At 44.0% G+C, this 18,754-nt stretch overlaps 2 protein-coding genes and 2 long non-coding RNA genes across 4 annotated transcripts; 2 read left to right on the top strand and 2 right to left on the bottom strand.

Annotated features, from left to right (window-relative positions):
• Positions 1-1,399: 1,399 nt before the first annotated feature.
• Positions 1,400-2,467, top strand: LOC138672267 (uncharacterized). The gene is made up of 3 exons (XR_011319682.1): positions 1,400-1,466; positions 1,544-1,694; positions 1,778-2,467. It is a non-coding gene; the product is annotated as an uncharacterized lncRNA (long non-coding RNA).
• A 796-nt stretch (positions 2,468-3,263) lies between these two features.
• Positions 3,264-7,488, bottom strand: LOC138670786 (uncharacterized). The gene is made up of 4 exons (XM_069758434.1): positions 7,268-7,488; positions 5,496-5,590; positions 5,272-5,418; positions 3,264-4,273 (listed from the first exon to the last, which is right to left on the bottom strand). The coding sequence occupies exons 1-4, from the start codon at positions 7,400-7,402 to the stop codon at positions 3,355-3,357; spliced, it is 1,296 nt and encodes a 431-aa protein (XP_069614535.1). The 5' UTR covers positions 7,403-7,488; the 3' UTR covers positions 3,264-3,354.
• Positions 7,489-8,626: 1,138 nt separating this feature from the next.
• LOC138672266 (uncharacterized) lies at positions 8,627-9,693 on the top strand. The gene is made up of 3 exons (XR_011319681.1): positions 8,627-8,692; positions 8,770-8,920; positions 9,004-9,693. It is a non-coding gene; the product is annotated as an uncharacterized lncRNA (long non-coding RNA).
• A 796-nt stretch (positions 9,694-10,489) lies between these two features.
• On the bottom strand, positions 10,490-14,745 carry LOC138670785 (uncharacterized). The gene is made up of 4 exons (XM_069758433.1): positions 14,504-14,745; positions 12,724-12,818; positions 12,500-12,646; positions 10,490-11,499 (listed from the first exon to the last, which is right to left on the bottom strand). The coding sequence occupies exons 1-4, from the start codon at positions 14,636-14,638 to the stop codon at positions 10,581-10,583; spliced, it is 1,296 nt and encodes a 431-aa protein (XP_069614534.1). The 5' UTR covers positions 14,639-14,745; the 3' UTR covers positions 10,490-10,580.
• Between the last annotated feature and the right edge of the window lie 4,009 nt (positions 14,746-18,754).

Below are 18,754 nucleotides of genomic sequence, written 5' to 3'. Positions count from 1 at the left end.
GCTAGGGTTAGGGCTAGGGTTAGGGCTAGGGTTATGGCTCGGGTTAGGGTATGTGCACACATATTCTGGTCCTCTGCGGATTTTTCCGCTGCGGATTTGATAAATCCGTAGTGCTAAACCGCTGCGGATTTATGGCGGATTTACCGCGGTTTTTCTGCACATTTCACTGCAGTTTTACAACTGCGATTTTCTATTGGAGCAGTTGTAAAACCGCTGCGGAATCCGCAGAAAGAAGTGACATGCTGCGGAATGTAAACTGCTGCGTTTCCGTGCAGTTTTTCTGCAGCATGTGCACAGCGATATTTGTTTTCCATAGGTTTACATTGAACTGTAAACTCATGGGAAACTGCTGCGGATCCGCAGCGTTTTCCGCAGTGTGTGCACATACCTTTACGCTATATGCACACGGTGCGGATTTGGCTGCGCAGCAGAGTTACATCAGATTTACAGTTCCATGTAAACCTATGGAAAACCAAATCCGCTGTGCCCATGGTGCTGAAAATACCGTGCGGAAACGCTGCGTTGTATTTTCCGCAGCATGACAATTCTTTGTGCGGATTCAGCAGCGTTTTACACCTGTTCCTCAATAGGAATCCGCAGGTGAAATCCGCACAAAAAATACTGGAAATCCACGGTAAATCCACAGGTAAAACGCAGTGCCTTTTACCCGCGGATTTTTCAAAAATGATGCTGAAAAATCTCACACAAATTCGCAACGTGGGCACATAGCCTTAGGGTTAGGGTTGGAATTAGGGTTGTGATTAGGGTTATGGCTACAGTTGGGATTAGGGTTAGGGGTGTGGGGGGGTTAGTGTTGGAGGTAGAATTGAGGGGTTTCCACTGTTTAGGCACATCACGGGTCTCCAAACGCAACATGGCGCCACCATTGATTCCAGCCACGGACCGCCACAACATTGTGTGTCAATGCGTCGCCAATGTTAGTCTATGGGGCAAAAACGCATCCTGCAGAAAACTTTGCAGGATGCGTTTTTTCCCGTAAACGACGCATTGCAATGTATTGAAAAAAATGCTTGTGTGAAAGTAGCCTACAAGTTTATGGGTAAAAAACAAATCCTGCGAGCACATTTGCAGGATCCGTTTTTTTCCACCGGATCGTTTTTTTTGGGTTATGATTCCGGGGGGTTTCCTGAACCATGCTACATCTTGTGGTTAATATCCGCCCTGCGCTCTCTCTATGGGTCTACACATGTATTTATAATATATATATATATATATATATATATATATATATATATATATATATATATATATATATATCTCACATGTCGGTGTGTCTACAATGTCTAAAAAAAAATTTTTTGATTAGTCCTTTTTTTAATCTGAGGAAGGTTTTTAATTACATTTTGTTATCCATTATAGATAAGGGACATGCCATGACATGAGGATTGTACGTGACCTCTATCCGCATTATGATGGCTACAACAGTACCCTGCAGCAGCAAATTAGTAAGTATTATTTTTACACCTTGCATAAAAAAATTTTTTCAAGGGAATGTAATGATCATATTATTTTATTGTTTTAGGTAAAGAGGTCAAACAGCGGTGGCGCTCAGTGCGAGACCGCTTCCAAAAAATTCTGAGCAGCCAGTCCAAAAGCGGGTCTTCCCCGGTCAAAGGGAACTTGAGCCTGTATGAGGAGCTAAGTTTCTTGATCACCAGCAGGACTTTGAGGAGGTAATTTGTTAACAATAACGTGAATGCAGTAATGATGAATATAATGTAATGTATCAAACTTAAAAATTCCTTTTTTTTCACAGCACTGAAGGGAACGTTCAAGCTCCTGACCCCGTAGAGGACTCAACACAAGATACATCAGAGTCAGCAGATGACACATCTGTTTTGGGTTCAACAGACTCTATCCCTGTTGTCGCAGGCACTTCGGGAATATGTTCCAGTTCAGCATCTTCGGCTGACCAAAGTGATGTGCCAATAACCCAAGGAACCTCTGTTGTTCCGGTGCCAATAACCGTCCCACCCCCCAAAAAAAATTAAACAAAAAAAAAGAAGATAAAACCACAAAAAGGGTCAATGAGACCATTGATCTTCTGAACAAATCTGCCAAAGAGGATTATCTTGATCTTTTTGGGTCTACTATAGCCAACAAGGCACGGTTATTGGCACCGGAAAGACTGAGCAAATTTATGAGCTCTGTCCATGCCCTTTTGGACGCGTTCGAGGAACCTGCACCGATTGCCCCCCTAGCGGACATTGTAACAGGTATCACACGGAGTGTGAGACCTCCACCACCACCACCAACACCAACACCGCCACTGCAGCATGACCAACGGTATCACCGGCCTACCAGCCAGTACTATGCTGATACCAACTCTGACCACTTTCTATTTGGCCCAGAGTATACTATGTTACAATAATTTCTTGAGAAGAGAAAAATGGAGGCACTCACCAGTCTTCCACAAAGATTCCTTTATTAACACCAACTCCAGATAAAATTCATGGCGGGGATAGCGGGAGCCGAAGCTCGTGTGAGCTGCTCACAATAATAATAATAAAGGAATCTTTGTGGAAGACTGGTGAGTGCCTCCATTTTTCTCTTCTCAAGAAGTTGTGGTCAATAGACTATTTTTTCGGAAGAGCACCCAAAGTCCCATGTGAATACGGTTTTTGGAGAGTGGCCTCTAGTTATACATTTTTTTCACCTGAAATTGGTCCAGTAGAGACCCGAGTGGTAGGGGCAGTACCGCTCATTTTTTTTTCTTGCTGGACTGTATTGTATGTTACAATAATGATGTTCCATTATATTCTGTCACACAATTTTTTTGTTTTAATACCCATACCCGACAAGTTTTGTCTGAAAATCAGCTCGTTCTATAAAATTGTGATTTAGTTAAAAAATAATTAATAAAAGAATGAAGTTTAACAAAGCAATGACTACTTTTTTCATACCTTTTTTATGATTTATTTAAGAATTTTCACCATCCCATAGCGTATTTTTAAAACTGTATTTACTAAACTCCCTACAATTTGCCTTTTCTTTATTCTACAATGACATTTCTTTGACCTATAGAATATACGACGAAAAACATATCTTTCTTGGCCTACAATTAATGACTGGGCCCTGATGAAGTCACTATGGTAGCAATCTGTTCACGGGACCACACACACACAGCAATTGTCCCTCAGTATTACATTATCTCTTTTCCCCATTACTCATAATTAGACTGAAATGAAAAAAATAACGTATAATTCGAAATAAAGCACAAAATAGTAATATTACTACGTTTTTTAATAATTTAAAAGAAAATACAAATTTTTTTCCCATAAAAAGTGTAAAATGTTTCTTTGTCTTCAATTTAATTTTCAGTGTTCGGGTTAGTTAGTTTTCGTCCATCCTCTGCTGGTCCGGCTGCACATCACCGACACAGGAGTATTGCCAGTGCACGGCACCTTCTGGACTCATAAAGTAGTCAGTGAAGGTTTCTCTCACACACACACCGGAGCTGGATGGTCTTCCCAGACCCACGTTGACCACTGGATTAAATACAGGCTGCTGGTGCTCCACATCTATGTCAATGCTGTAGTCACGAGCATAGTTGTGGAGTACACAGCAAGCCTTAATCACAGTGTCAACGGTGTCAGTATCCAGCTGGATGGGTGTGTGAAAGATCCTCCACTGACTACTCATGATCCCAAAGGTGCATTCCACATATCTTCGTGCACGACTCAGCCGATAATTAAAAATCCTCCGTCGGGCATCCAGTCCCCTTCGTGGGTATGGGCGCAGCAGGTTAGTCGTTAAAGCAAAGGCCTCATCCGATACCATCACAAAGGGCACTGGATGTATGGAACCCGGCAAAGGTCTTGGGGCTGGGAGCGTTCCGCCATCTTGAAGAATTTGCATCCCAATCTGTGACGTTCGCAACACCCGAGAATCCCCAGTACTACCATAGGCACCAACTTCAATGGCAACAAATTTGTAATGGGCATCAGCCACCGTCATCAGGACCACAGAAAAATACTTCTTATAGTTAAAGAAGCGTGATCCTGATCGTGGTGGCTGCTGAACCCTTACATGTTTACCATCGACTGCACCTATGCAGTTTGGGAAATTGGCCACAGACTGAAAGCCTGCTGCAACCTGCAGCCAAGTCTCCTCGGTTGGGGAAGGCATCACCATGGGCTGCAACTTCTGCCAGATGACGGTACATGTGCACCTCACAATTTGAGAGATGGTAGATTTACCAACCCTAAATTGGAGGTGCAGGGATGTATAGCTCTCTCCTGTGGCCAAAAATCTGAAAGGAAAAGAAAAGATTATTAGTAATGTCACCCTCTTGTCAAAGGAAACCTGTCAGCAGTTATGGCCGCTATGTCACCGCCTTTCAGATTTTTCAAGAATATCTTCCAATGCTGCCTCCCCAGTCACACTTCAATGCAGTAGATTGGTCGGTGTTCAACATGTTCTATAGCAGCAAAAACTACTGACAGGTTTGCTTCACATGTCACAATACTAACGGTAAGTACTAATTGACCACTGATATGTGTACAGGTGTGTCAATGTGTCAGACATTTGTAACACATGGATGGCCACCAAGGAAGAAGAAAAGCGCTGGTAACCAGCAGCAGGTGATAAAGAGTTTGTGTGCTGAGCCGGGGAGAATTACGCGATCCTCTTCATCACCTTCCGCTGTTAAACATCACTTTTCTTTCGTAGTGGCCATCCATGTGTGTATGTGTTTGTGTACCATGCGACCGGAAAATCTAAAAACAAAACAAAACCAAAAATGTACATAACACCTAGCTGACCTGTGCGTACACCCAAACATTGGACCGGGATCACACACACAGCAAGATATGACCGAGTCTCACAGGTGAAATTACTCCTCTTGCGTCTGGACTCCAGAGCGGAGCGTGCACCCGCATAGCAACACCTGGAGCTGCACGCTCCGCTCATGAGTGCCGGTGCCAGAGGTGGGATTTCACCGGCAAGACTCGGACGTATATCGCGTATGTGTGATCCCAGCCTTCAAAGGGAACTTGTCCCCACCAAAATCGAGGGTGAGGTAAGACCACCAGCATCAGGGGCTTACCTACAGCATTCAAGAATGATGTAGATAAGCCCCTGATGCTGGTGGCCTTAGCTCGGCGTTGATTTTGGGGGGACAGGTTCCCTTTAAATGGTCATCTGTCAGTGTCTCCAGGACATGGGAAAACTTTCACCATACGTACCGGAGACATTGACGTGTCAAAGATGACTTATGACAGACAAAACAAAAAATTCAAAAATACTTACCGCAAGGTGATGAGCAGCCTTTCCTCAGCAGAGATGGACTTCCGCATCACAGTGTCCTCGTATGTCAGCTCAGCACGGACTACCGAAAGAAGTTGATCAAAAGCTGGTATGCTCAGCCTACAAAACGCTGTGAATTTATCTTGATATCTGGAAAAAAGGAGTAAAAAGGTTCAGTCAGACATGGATAAATTTACAGAAAATCATTTCACATAAGAAAAACTTACCTCCTCAAATCTTGATATAGAACATGAAAATGTCCCTTCATAGTTCTTTCTTCCACTATTGGGTGTACCCACATTTTTCTTCTTCTGGTCTGCGACTGTAGGAAAAATATGCGTTACTGCACAACACAGTCAAAAAAAGAGAGCTGTAATATTATTGTACACATGGTGTAGCTGCTACTTTCACATTTCCGTTGGTAGTTGACCGTCACAAATCATCGGCACAATGTACGGACGGAAGTGTGCGCTTTCACATTTCCACCAGACTGCTGTGTGAGGAAATAGTGTGAGAGCGATATTTCCTGCTAGGCATGCGCAGTGTGAAACAGTGGATGTAACGGACAGAAAATAGTTCCCTTGAACATTTTTCAAAGAAAACGGTCTGCCAAAACCCGACACATCCAGTGCACGACGGACGCAACGTGTGGCCATACATCACGATCTATCGGCAATACAAGTCTATGGTAAAGAAACGCATCCTGCGAGCACATTTGCAGGATGCATTTTCTTCCCAAAAGGACGCATTGTGAGGGGTAAAAAAAAAAAGGAAATGTGCAAGTAGCCAAGGCTTCTTTCACACATCCGTCAGTACGCGGCTGTCGCTAAGCGTCAGCGCAACGTACTGACGCATGTTGTGCAAAATCTGTGCAACGTGGGCAGCAGACGCAGTATTTCAACACATCTGCAGCCCATATTTAAGTCCGAGGGAGGAGGGGCTGTAGTTCCAGTAGCGTCTGTGCACTTTATTGCAGGACCCGACGTATGAAAAACTGTTCCCTTGAATACCAATGCATCCAGTGCACAACATGTGGAACATGTGTCCATACGTAGCGATGCGTCGGTAATACAAGTCTATGGTGAAAAAACGCCTCCTGCGAGCAACATTGCAGGATGCGTTTTTTCCACAGAACGAAGCATTGCAACGCTTGCCAAAAGCCGGAAATGTGAAAGTAGCTTAGGCCTCTTTCACACTTCAGTCTTTTGGCGTCAGTCTGAAACCGCCATTTTCCTCAAATAGGATCTGCTATTTTTTTTGACGGATCCACTATTTTCCCATAGACATACATTAGCGACGGATTGTGGCAGATGGTCGTCCGTTTCATCCATCATGTGACGGATCCATCGAGATTTGGCGTACGTCATCTAGACATTGACGGACATTACGTTTTTTGTCTGTGCCGAAATGGCGGTTCACGATGGATCAGTCGCGTCCGCCATTCAATAGAATGGCCGCCTATGGGCGACGGATCCATCGCGACCGTCATTTCGGCAGATCCGTCTCCCCAATCCGCTTTTTCAATTGTCCATACTCCAAAAAGTAGATACTTTTCCCAGACAACCCCCAAGTATCTGATCCGTCTAAAAAACGGATCAGTTAGGCTATGTTCACATTTGCGTTGTGCGCCGCTGTGTCGGCGACACAACGCACAACGCAAATAAAAACGCACCAAAACGCACGCAAAAACGCTGCGTTTTGCGACGCATGCGTCGTTTTTTGCCGAAATTTGGACGCAAGAAAAATGCAACTTGTTGCGTTTTCTGCGCCCGACGCTTGCGGCAAAAAAAACCGCATGCATCGCACAACGCATGTCCATGCGTCCCCCATGTTAAATATTGGGGCGCATGACGCATGCGTCGCTGCTGCGTCGCCCGACGCAAACACGCAAAACGCTAATGTGAACGTAGCCTTAAAACCGTTTTCTCAACAATTGTGACGGATCCGTCGATCCGTCACTATGTCGGAGCTGACTGACGCCAAACAACTGAAGCCTTACCTGCAATCTTTGCTGATTCAGATACTCCAGTAAAACCCCAAGCATCTGGAGGCGCTGTGGCCTGCGTATCCGGACAGACGTTTCAACATGCTGTTCTGTATGCGGTGGGCTACGTTCTTCATTACCAGCACTCATGGTGAAGCCTGTCAGAAATTGGTTATGGCTTTAACAAAACGGAGGTTGGACTAGGAAATGACATCATGACATGGACAATTTTTTTTTTTTTTAACTTTATTAATTTAGCTTTAAAAAACGCTTACAAAACTGCATGAAAAAACGCTCAAAAAACGCACAAAAAACGCACTTCAAATCTGCACCAAAAACTGCACTGAAAAACGCATCAAAAACGCATCAAAAACGCACCTGCAGATTCTGCCAGGAGATGCAGATTTAGTGCAGAACTGCAGCAGATTTTTCTGCACTAAATCTGCATCGTGTGCACATACCCTTACAGTACCATGTAAACATGAAAAACCAAATCCGCTGTGCCCATGGTGCGGAAAATACCATGCGGAAACGCTGCGTTGTATTTTCCGCAGCATGTCAATTCTTTGTGCGGATTCCGCAGCGTTTTACACCTGTTCCTCAATAGGAATCCGCAGGTGAAATCCGCACAAAAAACACTGGAAATCCGCAGGTAAAACGCAGTGCCTTTTACCCGCGGATTTTTCAAAAATGATGCTGAAAAATCTCACACAAATTCGCAACGTGGGCACATAGCCTTAGGGTTAGGGTTGGAATTAGGGTTGTGATTAGGGTTATGGCTACAGTTGGGATTAGGGTTAGGGGTGTGGGGGGGTTAGTGTTGGAGGTAGAATTGAGGGGTTTCCACTGTTTAGGCACATCAGGGGTCTCCAAACGCAACATGGCGCCACCATTGATTCCAGCCACGGACCGCCACAACATTGTGTGTCAATGCGTCGCCAATGTTAGTCTATGGGGCAAAAACGCATCCTGCAGAAAACTTTGCAGGATGCGTTTTTTCCCGTAAACGACGCATTGCAATGTATTGAAAAAAATGCTTGTGTGAAAGTAGCCTACAAGTTTATGGGTAAAAAACAAATCCTGCGAGCACATTTGCAGGATCCGTTTTTTTCCACCGGATCGTTTTTTTTGGGTTATGATTCCGGGGGGTTTCCTGAACCATGCTACATCTTGTGGTTAATATCCGCCCTGCGCTCTCTCTATGGGTCTACACATGTATTTATAATATATATATATATATATATATATATATCTCACATGTCGGTGTGTCTACAATGTCTAAAAAAAAATTTTTTGATTAGTCCTTTTTTTAATCTGAGGAAGGTTTTTAATTACATTTTGTTATCCATTATAGATAAGGGACATGCCATGACATGAGGATTGTACGTGACCTCTATCCGCATTATGATGGCTACAACAGTACCCTGCAGCAGCAAATTAGTAAGTATTATTTTTACACCTTGCATAAAAAATTTTTTTCAAGGGAATGTAATGATCATATTATTTTATTGTTTTAGGTAAAGAGGTCAAACAGCGGTGGCGCTCAGTGCGAGACCGCTTCCAAAAAATTCTGAGCAGCCAGTCCAAAAGCGGGTCTTCCCCGGTCAAAGGGAACTTGAGCCTGTATGAGGAGCTAAGTTTCTTGATCACCAGCAGGACTTTGAGGAGGTAATTTGTTAACAATAACGTGAATGCAGTAATGATGAATATAATGTAATGTATCAAACTTAAAAATTCCTTTTTTTTCACAGCACTGAAGGGAACGTTCAAGCTCCTGACCCCGTAGAGGACTCAACACAAGATACATCAGAGTCAGCAGATGACACATCTGTTTTGGGTTCAACAGACTCTATCCCTGTTGTCGCAGGCACTTCGGGAATATGTTCCAGTTCAGCATCTTCGGCTGACCAAAGTGATGTGCCAATAACCCAAGGAACCTCTGTTGTTCCGGTGCCAATAACCGTCCCACCCCCCAAAAAAAATTAAACAAAAAAAAAGAAGATAAAACCACAAAAAGGGTCAATGAGACCATTGATCTTCTGAACAAATCTGCCAAAGAGGATTATCTTGATCTTTTTGGGTCTACTATAGCCAACAAGGCACGGTTATTGGCACCGGAAAGACTGAGCAAATTTATGAGCTCTGTCCATGCCCTTTTGGACGCGTTCGAGGAACCTGCACCGATTGCCCCCCTAGCGGACATTGTAACAGGTATCACACGGAGTGTGAGACCTCCACCACCACCACCAACACCAACACCGCCACTGCAGCATGACCAACGGTATCACCGGCCTACCAGCCAGTACTATGCTGATACCAACTCTGACCACTTTCTATTTGGCCCAGAGTATACTATGTTACAATAATTTCTTGAGAAGAGAAAAATGGAGGCACTCACCAGTCTTCCACAAAGATTCCTTTATTAACACCAACTCCAGATAAAATTCATGGCGGGGATAGCGGGAGCCGAAGCTCGTGTGAGCTGCTCACAATAATAATAATAAAGGAATCTTTGTGGAAGACTGGTGAGTGCCTCCATTTTTCTCTTCTCAAGAAGTTGTGGTCAATAGACTATTTTTTCGGAAGAGCACCCAAAGTCCCATGTGAATACGGTTTTTGGAGAGTGGCCTCTAGTTATACATTTTTTTCACCTGAAATTGGTCCAGTAGAGACCCGAGTGGTAGGGGCAGTACCGCTCATTTTTTTTTCTTGCTGGACTGTATTGTATGTTACAATAATGATGTTCCATTATATTCTGTCACACAATTTTTTTGTTTTAATACCCATACCCGACAAGTTTTGTCTGAAAATCAGCTCGTTCTATAAAATTGTGATTTAGTTAAAAAATAATTAATAAAAGAATGAAGTTTAACAAAGCAATGACTACTTTTTTCATACCTTTTTTATGATTTATTTAAGAATTTTCACCATCCCATAGCGTATTTTTAAAACTGTATTTACTAAACTCCCTACAATTTGCCTTTTCTTTATTCTACAATGACATTTCTTTGACCTATAGAATATACGACGAAAAACATATCTTTCTTGGCCTACAATTAATGACTGGGCCCTGATGAAGTCACTATGGTAGCAATCTGTTCACGGGACCACACACACACAGCAATTGTCCCTCAGTATTACATTATCTCTTTTCCCCATTACTCATAATTAGACTGAAATGAAAAAAATAACGTATAATTCGAAATAAAGCACAAAATAGTAATATTACTACGTTTTTTAATAATTTAAAAGAAAATACAAATTTTTTTCCCATAAAAAGTGTAAAATGTTTCTTTGTCTTCAATTTAATTTTCAGTGTTCGGGTTAGTTAGTTTTCGTCCATCCTCTGCTGGTCCGGCTGCACATCACCGACACAGGAGTATTGCCAGTGCACGGCACCTTCTGGACTCATAAAGTAGTCAGTGAAGGTTTCTCTCACACACACACCGGAGCTGGATGGTCTTCCCAGACCCACGTTGACCACTGGATTAAATACAGGCTGCTGGTGCTCCACATCTATGTCAATGCTGTAGTCACGAGCATAGTTGTGGAGTACACAGCAAGCCTTAATCACAGTGTCAACGGTGTCAGTATCCAGCTGGATGGGTGTGTGAAAGATCCTCCACTGACTACTCATGATCCCAAAGGTGCATTCCACATATCTTCGTGCACGACTCAGCCGATAATTAAAAATCCTCCGTCGGGCATCCAGTCCCCTTCGTGGGTATGGGCGCAGCAGGTTAGTCGTTAAAGCAAAGGCCTCATCCGATACCATCACAAAGGGCACTGGATGTATGGAACCCGGCAAAGGTCTTGGGGCTGGGAGCGTTCCGCCATCTTGAAGAATTTGCATCCCAATCTGTGACGTTCGCAACACCCGAGAATCCCCAGTACTACCATAGGCACCAACTTCAATGGCAACAAATTTGTAATGGGCATCAGCCACCGTCATCAGGACCACAGAAAAATACTTCTTATAGTTAAAGAAGCGTGATCCTGATCGTGGTGGCTGCTGAACCCTTACATGTTTACCATCGACTGCACCTATGCAGTTTGGGAAATTGGCCACAGACTGAAAGCCTGCTGCAACCTGCAGCCAAGTCTCCTCGGTTGGGGAAGGCATCACCATGGGCTGCAACTTCTGCCAGATGACGGTACATGTGCACCTCACAATTTGAGAGATGGTAGATTTACCAACCCTAAATTGGAGGTGCAGGGATGTATAGCTCTCTCCTGTGGCCAAAAATCTGAAAGGAAAAGAAAAGATTATTAGTAATGTCACCCTCTTGTCAAAGGAAACCTGTCAGCAGTTATGGCCGCTATGTCACCGCCTTTCAGATTTTTCAAGAATATCTTCCAATGCTGCCTCCCCAGTCACACTTCAATGCAGTAGATTGGTCGGTGTTCAACATGTTCTATAGCAGCAAAAACTACTGACAGGTTTGCTTCACATGTCACAATACTAACGGTAAGTACTAATTGACCACTGATATCTGTGTACAGGTGTGTCAATGTGTCAGACATTTGTAACACATGGATGGCCACCAAGGAAGAAGAAAAGCGCTGGTAACCAGCAGCAGGTGATAAAGAGTTTGTGTGCTGAGCCGGGGAGAATTACGCGATCCTCTTCATCACCTTCCGCTGTTAAACATCACTTTTCTTTCGTAGTGGCCATCCATGTGTGTATGTGTTTGTGTACCATGCGACCGGAAAATCTAAAAACAAAACAAAACCAAAAATGTACATAACACCTAGCTGACCTGTGCGTACACCCAAACATTGGACCGGGATCACACACACAGCAAGATATGACCGAGTCTCACAGGTGAAATTACTCCTCTTGCGTCTGGACTCCAGAGCGGAGCGTGCACCCGCATAGCAACACATGGAGCTGCACGCTCCGCTCATGAGTGCCGGTGCCAGAGGTGGGATTTCACCGGCAAGACTCGGACGTATATCGCGTATGTGTGATCCCAGCCTTCAAAGGGAACTTGTCCCCACCAAAATCGAGGGTGAGGTAAGACCACCAGCATCAGGGGCTTACCTACAGCATTCAAGAATGATGTAGATAAGCCCCTGATGCTGGTGGCCTTAGCTCGGCGTTGATTTTGGGGGGACAGGTTCCCTTTAAATGGTCATCTGTCAGTGTCTCCAGGACATGGGAAAACTTTCACCATACGTACCGGAGACATTGACGTGTCAAAGATGACTTATGACAGACAAAACAAAAAATTCAAAAATACTTACCGCAAGGTGATGAGCAGCCTTTCCTCAGCAGAGATGGACTTCCGCATCACAGTGTCCTCGTATGTCAGCTCAGCACGGACTACCGAAAGAAGTTGATCAAAAGCTGGTATGCTCAGCCTACAAAACGCTGTGAATTTATCTTGATATCTGGAAAAAAGGAGTAAAAAGGTTCAGTCAGACATGGATAAATTTACAGAAAATCATTTCACATAAGAAAAACTTACCTCCTCAAATCTTGATATAGAACATGAAAATGTCCCTTCATAGTTCTTTCTTCCACTATTGGGTGTACCCACATTTTTCTTCTTCTGGTCTGCGACTGTAGGAAAAATATGCGTTACTGCACAACACAGTCAAAAAAAGAGAGCTGTAATATTATTGTACACATGGTGTAGCTGCTACTTTCACATTTCCGTTGGTAGTTGACCGTCACAAATCATCGGCACAATGTACGGACGGAAGTGTGCGCTTTCACATTTCCACCAGACTGCTGTGTGAGGAAATAGTGTGAGAGCGATATTTCCTGCTAGGCATGCGCAGTGTGAAACAGTGGATGTAACGGACAGAAAATAGTTCCCTTGAACATTTTTCAAAGAAAACGGTCTGCCAAAACCCGACACATCCAGTGCACGACGGACGCAACGTGTGGCCATACATCACGATCTATCGGCAATACAAGTCTATGGTAAAGAAACGCATCCTGCGAGCACATTTGCAGGATGCATTTTCTTCCCAAAAGGACGCATTGTGAGGGGTAAAAAAAAAAGGAAATGTGCAAGTAGCCAAGGCTTCTTTCACACATCCGTCAGTACACGGCTGTCGCGAAGCGTCAGCGCAACGTACTGACGCATGTTGTGCAAAATCTGTGCAACGTGGGCAGCAGACGCAGTATTTCAACACATCTGCAGCCCATATTTAAGTCCGAGGGAGGAGGGGCTGTAGTTCCAGTAGCGTCTGTGCACTTTATTGCAGGACCCGACGTATGAAAAACTGTTCCCTTGAATACCAATGCATCCAGTGCACAACATGTGGAACATGTGTCCATACGTAGCGATGCGTCGGTAATACAAGTCTATGGTGAAAAAACGCCTCCTGCGAGCAACATTGCAGGATGCGTTTTTTCCACAGAACGAAGCATTGCAACGCTTGCCAAAAGCCGGAAATGTGAAAGTAGCTTAGGCCTCTTTCACACTTCAGTCTTTTGGCGTCAGTCTGAAACCGCCATTTTCCTCAAATAGGATCTGCTATTTTTTTTGACGGATCCACTATTTTCCCATAGACATACATTAGCGACGGATTGTGGCAGATGGTCGTCCGTTTCATCCATCATGTGACGGATCCATCGAGATTTGGCGTACGTCATCTAGACATTGACGGACATTACGTTTTTTGTCTGTGCCGAAATGGCGGTTCACGATGGATCAGTCGCGTCCGCCATTCAATAGAATGGCCGCCTATGGGCGACGGATCCATCGCGACCGTCATTTCGGCAGATCCGTCTCCCCAATCCGCTTTTTCAATTGTCCATACTCCAAAAAGTAGATACTTTTCCCAGACAACCCCCAAGTATCTGATCCGTCTAAAAAACGGATCAGTTAGGCTATGTTCACATTTGCGTTGTGCGCCGCTGTGTCGGCGACACAACGCACAACGCAAATAAAAACGCACCAAAACGCACGCAAAAACGCTGCGTTTTGCGACGCATGCGTCGTTTTTTGCCGAAATTTGGACGCAAGAAAAATGCAACTTGTTGCGTTTTCTGCGCCCGACGCTTGCGGCAAAAAAACCGCATGCATCGCACAACGCAGCACAACGCATGTCCATGCGTCCCCCATGTTAAATATTGGGGCGCATGACGCATGCGTCGCCGCTGCGTCGCCCGACGCAAACACGCAAAACGCTAATGTGAACGTAGCCTTAAAACCGTTTTCTCAACAATTGTGACGGATCCGTCGATCCGTCACTATGTCGGAGCTGACTGACGCCAAACAACTGAAGCCTTACCTGCAATCTTTGCTGATTCAGATACTCCAGTAAAACCCCAAGCATCTGGAGGCGCTGTGGCCTGCGTATCCGGACAGACGTTTCAACATGCTGTTCTGTATGCGGTGGGCTACGTTCTTCATTACCAGCACTCATGGTGAAGCCTGTCAGAAATTGGTTATGGCTTTAACAAAACGGAGGTTGGACTAGGAAATGACATCATGACATGGACAATTTTTTTTTTTTTTAACTTTATTAATTTAGCTTTAAAAAACGCTTACAAAACTGCATGAAAAAACGCTCAAAAAACGCACAAAAAACGCACTTCAAATCTGCACCAAAAACTGCACTGAAAAACGCATCAAAAACGCATCAAAAACGCACCTGCAGATTCTGCCAGGAGATGCAGATTTAGTGCAGAACTGCAGCAGATTTTTCTGCACTAAATCTGCATCGTGTGCACATACCCTTACAGTACCATGTAAACATGAAAAACCAAATCCGCTGTGCCCATGGTGCGGAAAATACCATGCGGAAACGCTGCGTTGTATTTTCCGCAGCATGTCAATTCTTTGTGCGGATTCCGCAGCGTTTTACACCTGTTCCTCAATAGGAATCCGCAGGTGAAATCCGCACAAAAAACACTGGAAATCCGCAGGTAAAACGCAGTGCCTTTTACCCGCGGATTTTTCAAAAATGATGCTGAAAAATCTCACACGAATCCGCAACGTGGGCACATGGCCTTAGGGTTAGGGTTGGAATTAGGGTTATGGTTAGGGTTGTGATTAGGGTTATGGCTACAGTTGGGATAAGGGTTAGGGTTGTGATTAGGGTTATGGCTACAGTTGGGATTAGGGTTAGGGGTGTGGGGGGGTTAGTGTTGGAGTTAGAATTGAGGGATTTCCACTGTTTAGGCACATCAGGGGGTCTCCAAACGCAACATGGCGCCACCATTGATTCCAGCCAATCGTATTCAAAAAGTCAAATGGTGCTCCCTCAATTCCGAGCCCTGACGTGTGCCCAAACAGGGGTTTACCCCCACATATGGGGTACCAGCATACTCAGGATAAACTGCGCAACAATTACTGGGGTCCAGTTTCTCCTGTTACCCTTGTGAAAATAAAGAAATGCTTGCTAAAACATCATTTTTGAGGAAAGAAAAATGATTTTTTATTTTCACGGCTCTGCGTTGTAAACTTCTGTGAAGCACTTGGGGGTTCAAAGTGCTCACCACATATCTAGATAAGTTCCTTGGGGGGTCTAGTTTCTAAAATGGGGTCACTTGTGGGGGGTTTCTACTGTTAAGCCACATCAGGGGCTCTGCAAACGCAACGTGACGCCCACAGAGCATTCCATCAAAGTCTGCATTTCAAAACGTCACTACTTCATTTCCGAGCCTCGGCATGTGCCCAAACAGTGGTTTACCCCCACATATGGGGTATCAGCGTACTCAGGAGAAACTGGACAACAACTTTTGGGATCCAATTTCTTCTGTAACCCTTGGGAAAATAAAAAATTCTGGGCTAAATAATTATTTTTGAGGAAAGAAAACGTATTTATTATTTTCACGGCTCTGCATTATAAACTTCTATGAAGCACTTGGGGGTTCAAAGTGCTCACCACACATCTAGATAAGTTCCTTTCGGGGTCTAGTTTCCAAAATGGGGTCACTTGTGGGGGGTTTCTACTGTTAAGCCACATCAGGGGCTCTGCAAACGCAACGTGACGCCCACAGAGCATTCCATCAAAGTCTGCATTTCAAAACGTCACTACTTCACTTCCGAGCCTCGGCATGTGCCCAAACAGTGGTTTACCCCCACATATGGGGTATCAGCGTACTCAGGAGAAACTGGACAACAACTTTTGGGGTCAAATTTCTCCTGTTACCCTTTGGAAAATAAAAAATTGCAGGCTAAAAGATAATTTTTGAGAAAATAATTTTTTTTTTTTTATTTTCATGGCTCTGCGTTATAAACTTCTGTGAAGCACTTGGGGGTTCAAAGTCCTTACCACACATCTAGATTAGTTCCTTTGGGGGTCTAGTTTCCAAAATGGGGTCATTTCTGGGGGATCTCCAATGTTTAGGCACACAGGGGCTCTCCAAACGTGACATGGTGTCCGCTAATGATTGGAGCTAATTTTCCATTTAAAAAGCCAAATGGCGTGCCATCCCTTCCGAGCCCTGCCGTGCGCCCAAACAGTGGTTTACCCCCACATATGGGGTATCAGCGTACTCAGGACAAACTGGACAACAATATTTGGGGTCCAATTTCTCCTATTATCCTTGGCAAAATAGGAAATTCCAGGCTAAAAAATCCTTTTTGAGGAAAGAAAAATTATTTTTTATTTTCATGGCTCTGCGTTATAAACTTCTGTGAAGCACCTGGGGGTTTAAAGTGCTCAATATGCATCTAGATAAGTTCCTTGGGGGGTCTAGTTTCCAAAATGGGGTCACTTGTGGGGGAGCTCCAATGCATAGGCACACAGGGGCTCTCCAAACGCGACATGGTGTCCGCTAACAATTGGAGCTAATTTTCCATTCAAAAAGTCAAATGGCGCGCCTTCCCTTCCGAGCCCTGCCATGTGCCCAAACAGTGGTTTACCCCTACATATGAGGTATTGGCGTACTCAGGAGAAATTGCCCAACACATTTTAGGATCCATTTTATCCTGTTGCCCATGTGAAAATGAAAAAATTGAGGCTAAAAGAATTTTTTTGTGAAAAAAAAGTACTTTTTCATTTTTACGGATCAATTTGTGAAGCACCTGGGGGTTCAAAGTGCTCACTATGCATCTAGATAAGTTCCTTGGGGCGTCTAGTTTCCAAAATGGGGTCACTTGTGGGGGAGATCCAATTTTTAGGCACACGGGGGCTCTCCAAACGTGACATGGTGTCCGCTAAAGAGTGGAGCCAATTTTTTATTCAAAAAGTCAAATGGCGCTCCTTCCCTTCCAAGCCCTGCCGTGCGCCCAAACAGTGGTTTACCCCCACATATGAGGTATCAGCGTACTCAGGACAAATTGGACAACAACTTTCGTGGTTCAGTTTCTCCTTTTACCATTTGGAAAATAAAAAATATGTTGCTAAAAGATAATTTTTGTGACTAAAAAGTTAAATGTTCATTTTTTCCTTCCATGTTGCTTCTGCTGCTGTGAAGCACCTGAAGGGTTAATAAACTTCTTGAATGTGGTTTTGAGAACCTTGAGGGGTGCAGTTTTTAGAATGGTGTCACTTTTGGGTATTTTCAGCCATATAGACCCCTCAAACTGACTTCAAATGTGAGGTGGTCCCTAAAAAAAATGGTTTTGTAAATTTCGTTGTAAAAATGAGAAATCGCTGGTCAAATTTTAACCCTTATAACTTCCTAGCAAAAAAAAATTTTGTTTCCAAAATTGTGCTGATGTAAAGTATACATGTGGGAAATGTTATTTATTAACTATTTTGTGTCACATAACTCTCTGGTTTAACAGAATAAAAATTCAAAATGTGAAAATTGCGAAATTTTCAAAATTTTCGCCAAATTTCCGTTTTTATCACAAATAAACGCAGAATTTATTGACCTAAATTTACCACTAACATGAAGCCCAATATGTCACGAAAAAACAATCTCAGAACCGCTAGGATCCGTTGAAGCGTTCCTGAGTTATTACCTCATAAAGGGACACTGGTCAGAATTGCAAAAAACGGCAAGGTCTTTAAGGTCAAAATAGGCTGGGTCATGAAGGGGTTAAACATTCCTATGTGCTTTTGGATGTGTGATTTGGGTCATTGTCTTGCTGGAGAACCCATGATCTTCGTCTCAGATCAAATTTTCTTATACTGGGTATGACATATCTTGATAATTATCTAATTTCATGATTCCAGTGGCCTACAGTACCAGACACAGCAAAATGACCCCACAGCATTATGAGACATGATGTCCCAGATGTGTTCAATCGGATTCAGGTGGGTCAGTCCATAGCTTCATTGCCTTCATCTTGCAGGAACTGCCGACACATTCCAGCCACATGAGGTCTGGCATTGTCCTACATTAGGAGGAACCCAGTGCCAATCGCACAAGCATATGGTCTCACAAGGGGTCTGAGGATCTCATCTCAGTGCCTAATGGCAGGCTACCTCTGGCGAGCACTTGGAGGGCTGTGTGGCCCTCCAAAGAAATGCCACCCCACACCATTACTGACCCACTGCCACACCTTTTATGCTGAAGGATGTTGCAGGCAGCAGATTGCTCTCCACGGCGTCTCCAGACTCTGTCACATGTGCTCAGTGTGA

This window comes from Ranitomeya imitator, chromosome 3, assembly GCF_032444005.1.
Source record: "Ranitomeya imitator isolate aRanImi1 chromosome 3, aRanImi1.pri, whole genome shotgun sequence".
Taxonomy (NCBI): Eukaryota; Metazoa; Chordata; class Amphibia; order Anura; family Dendrobatidae; genus Ranitomeya; species Ranitomeya imitator.
The sequence above is the reverse complement of the archived record's forward strand: the minus strand, read 5'-3'. Positions and strand labels throughout refer to the sequence as shown.

Coding starts and splice junctions, on each gene's coding strand:
- LOC138670786 (XM_069758434.1), bottom strand. CDS start 7,402: ATGAGTGCTGGTAATGAAGAACGTAGCCCACCGCATACAGAACAGCAT. Junction 5,591..7,267: donor TGAATCAGCAAAGATTGCAG/GTAAGGCTTCAG, acceptor TTTTTCCTACAG/TCGCAGACCAGAAGAAGAAA. Junction 5,419..5,495: donor CTATATCAAGATTTGAGGAG/GTAAGTTTTTCT, acceptor CCTTTTTTCCAG/ATATCAAGATAAATTCACAG.
- LOC138670785 (XM_069758433.1), bottom strand. CDS start 14,638: ATGAGTGCTGGTAATGAAGAACGTAGCCCACCGCATACAGAACAGCAT. Junction 12,819..14,503: donor TGAATCAGCAAAGATTGCAG/GTAAGGCTTCAG, acceptor TTTTTCCTACAG/TCGCAGACCAGAAGAAGAAA. Junction 11,500..12,499: donor AGGCTGCTCATCACCTTGCG/GTAAGTATTTTT, acceptor TTTTCCTTTCAG/ATTTTTGGCCACAGGAGAGA.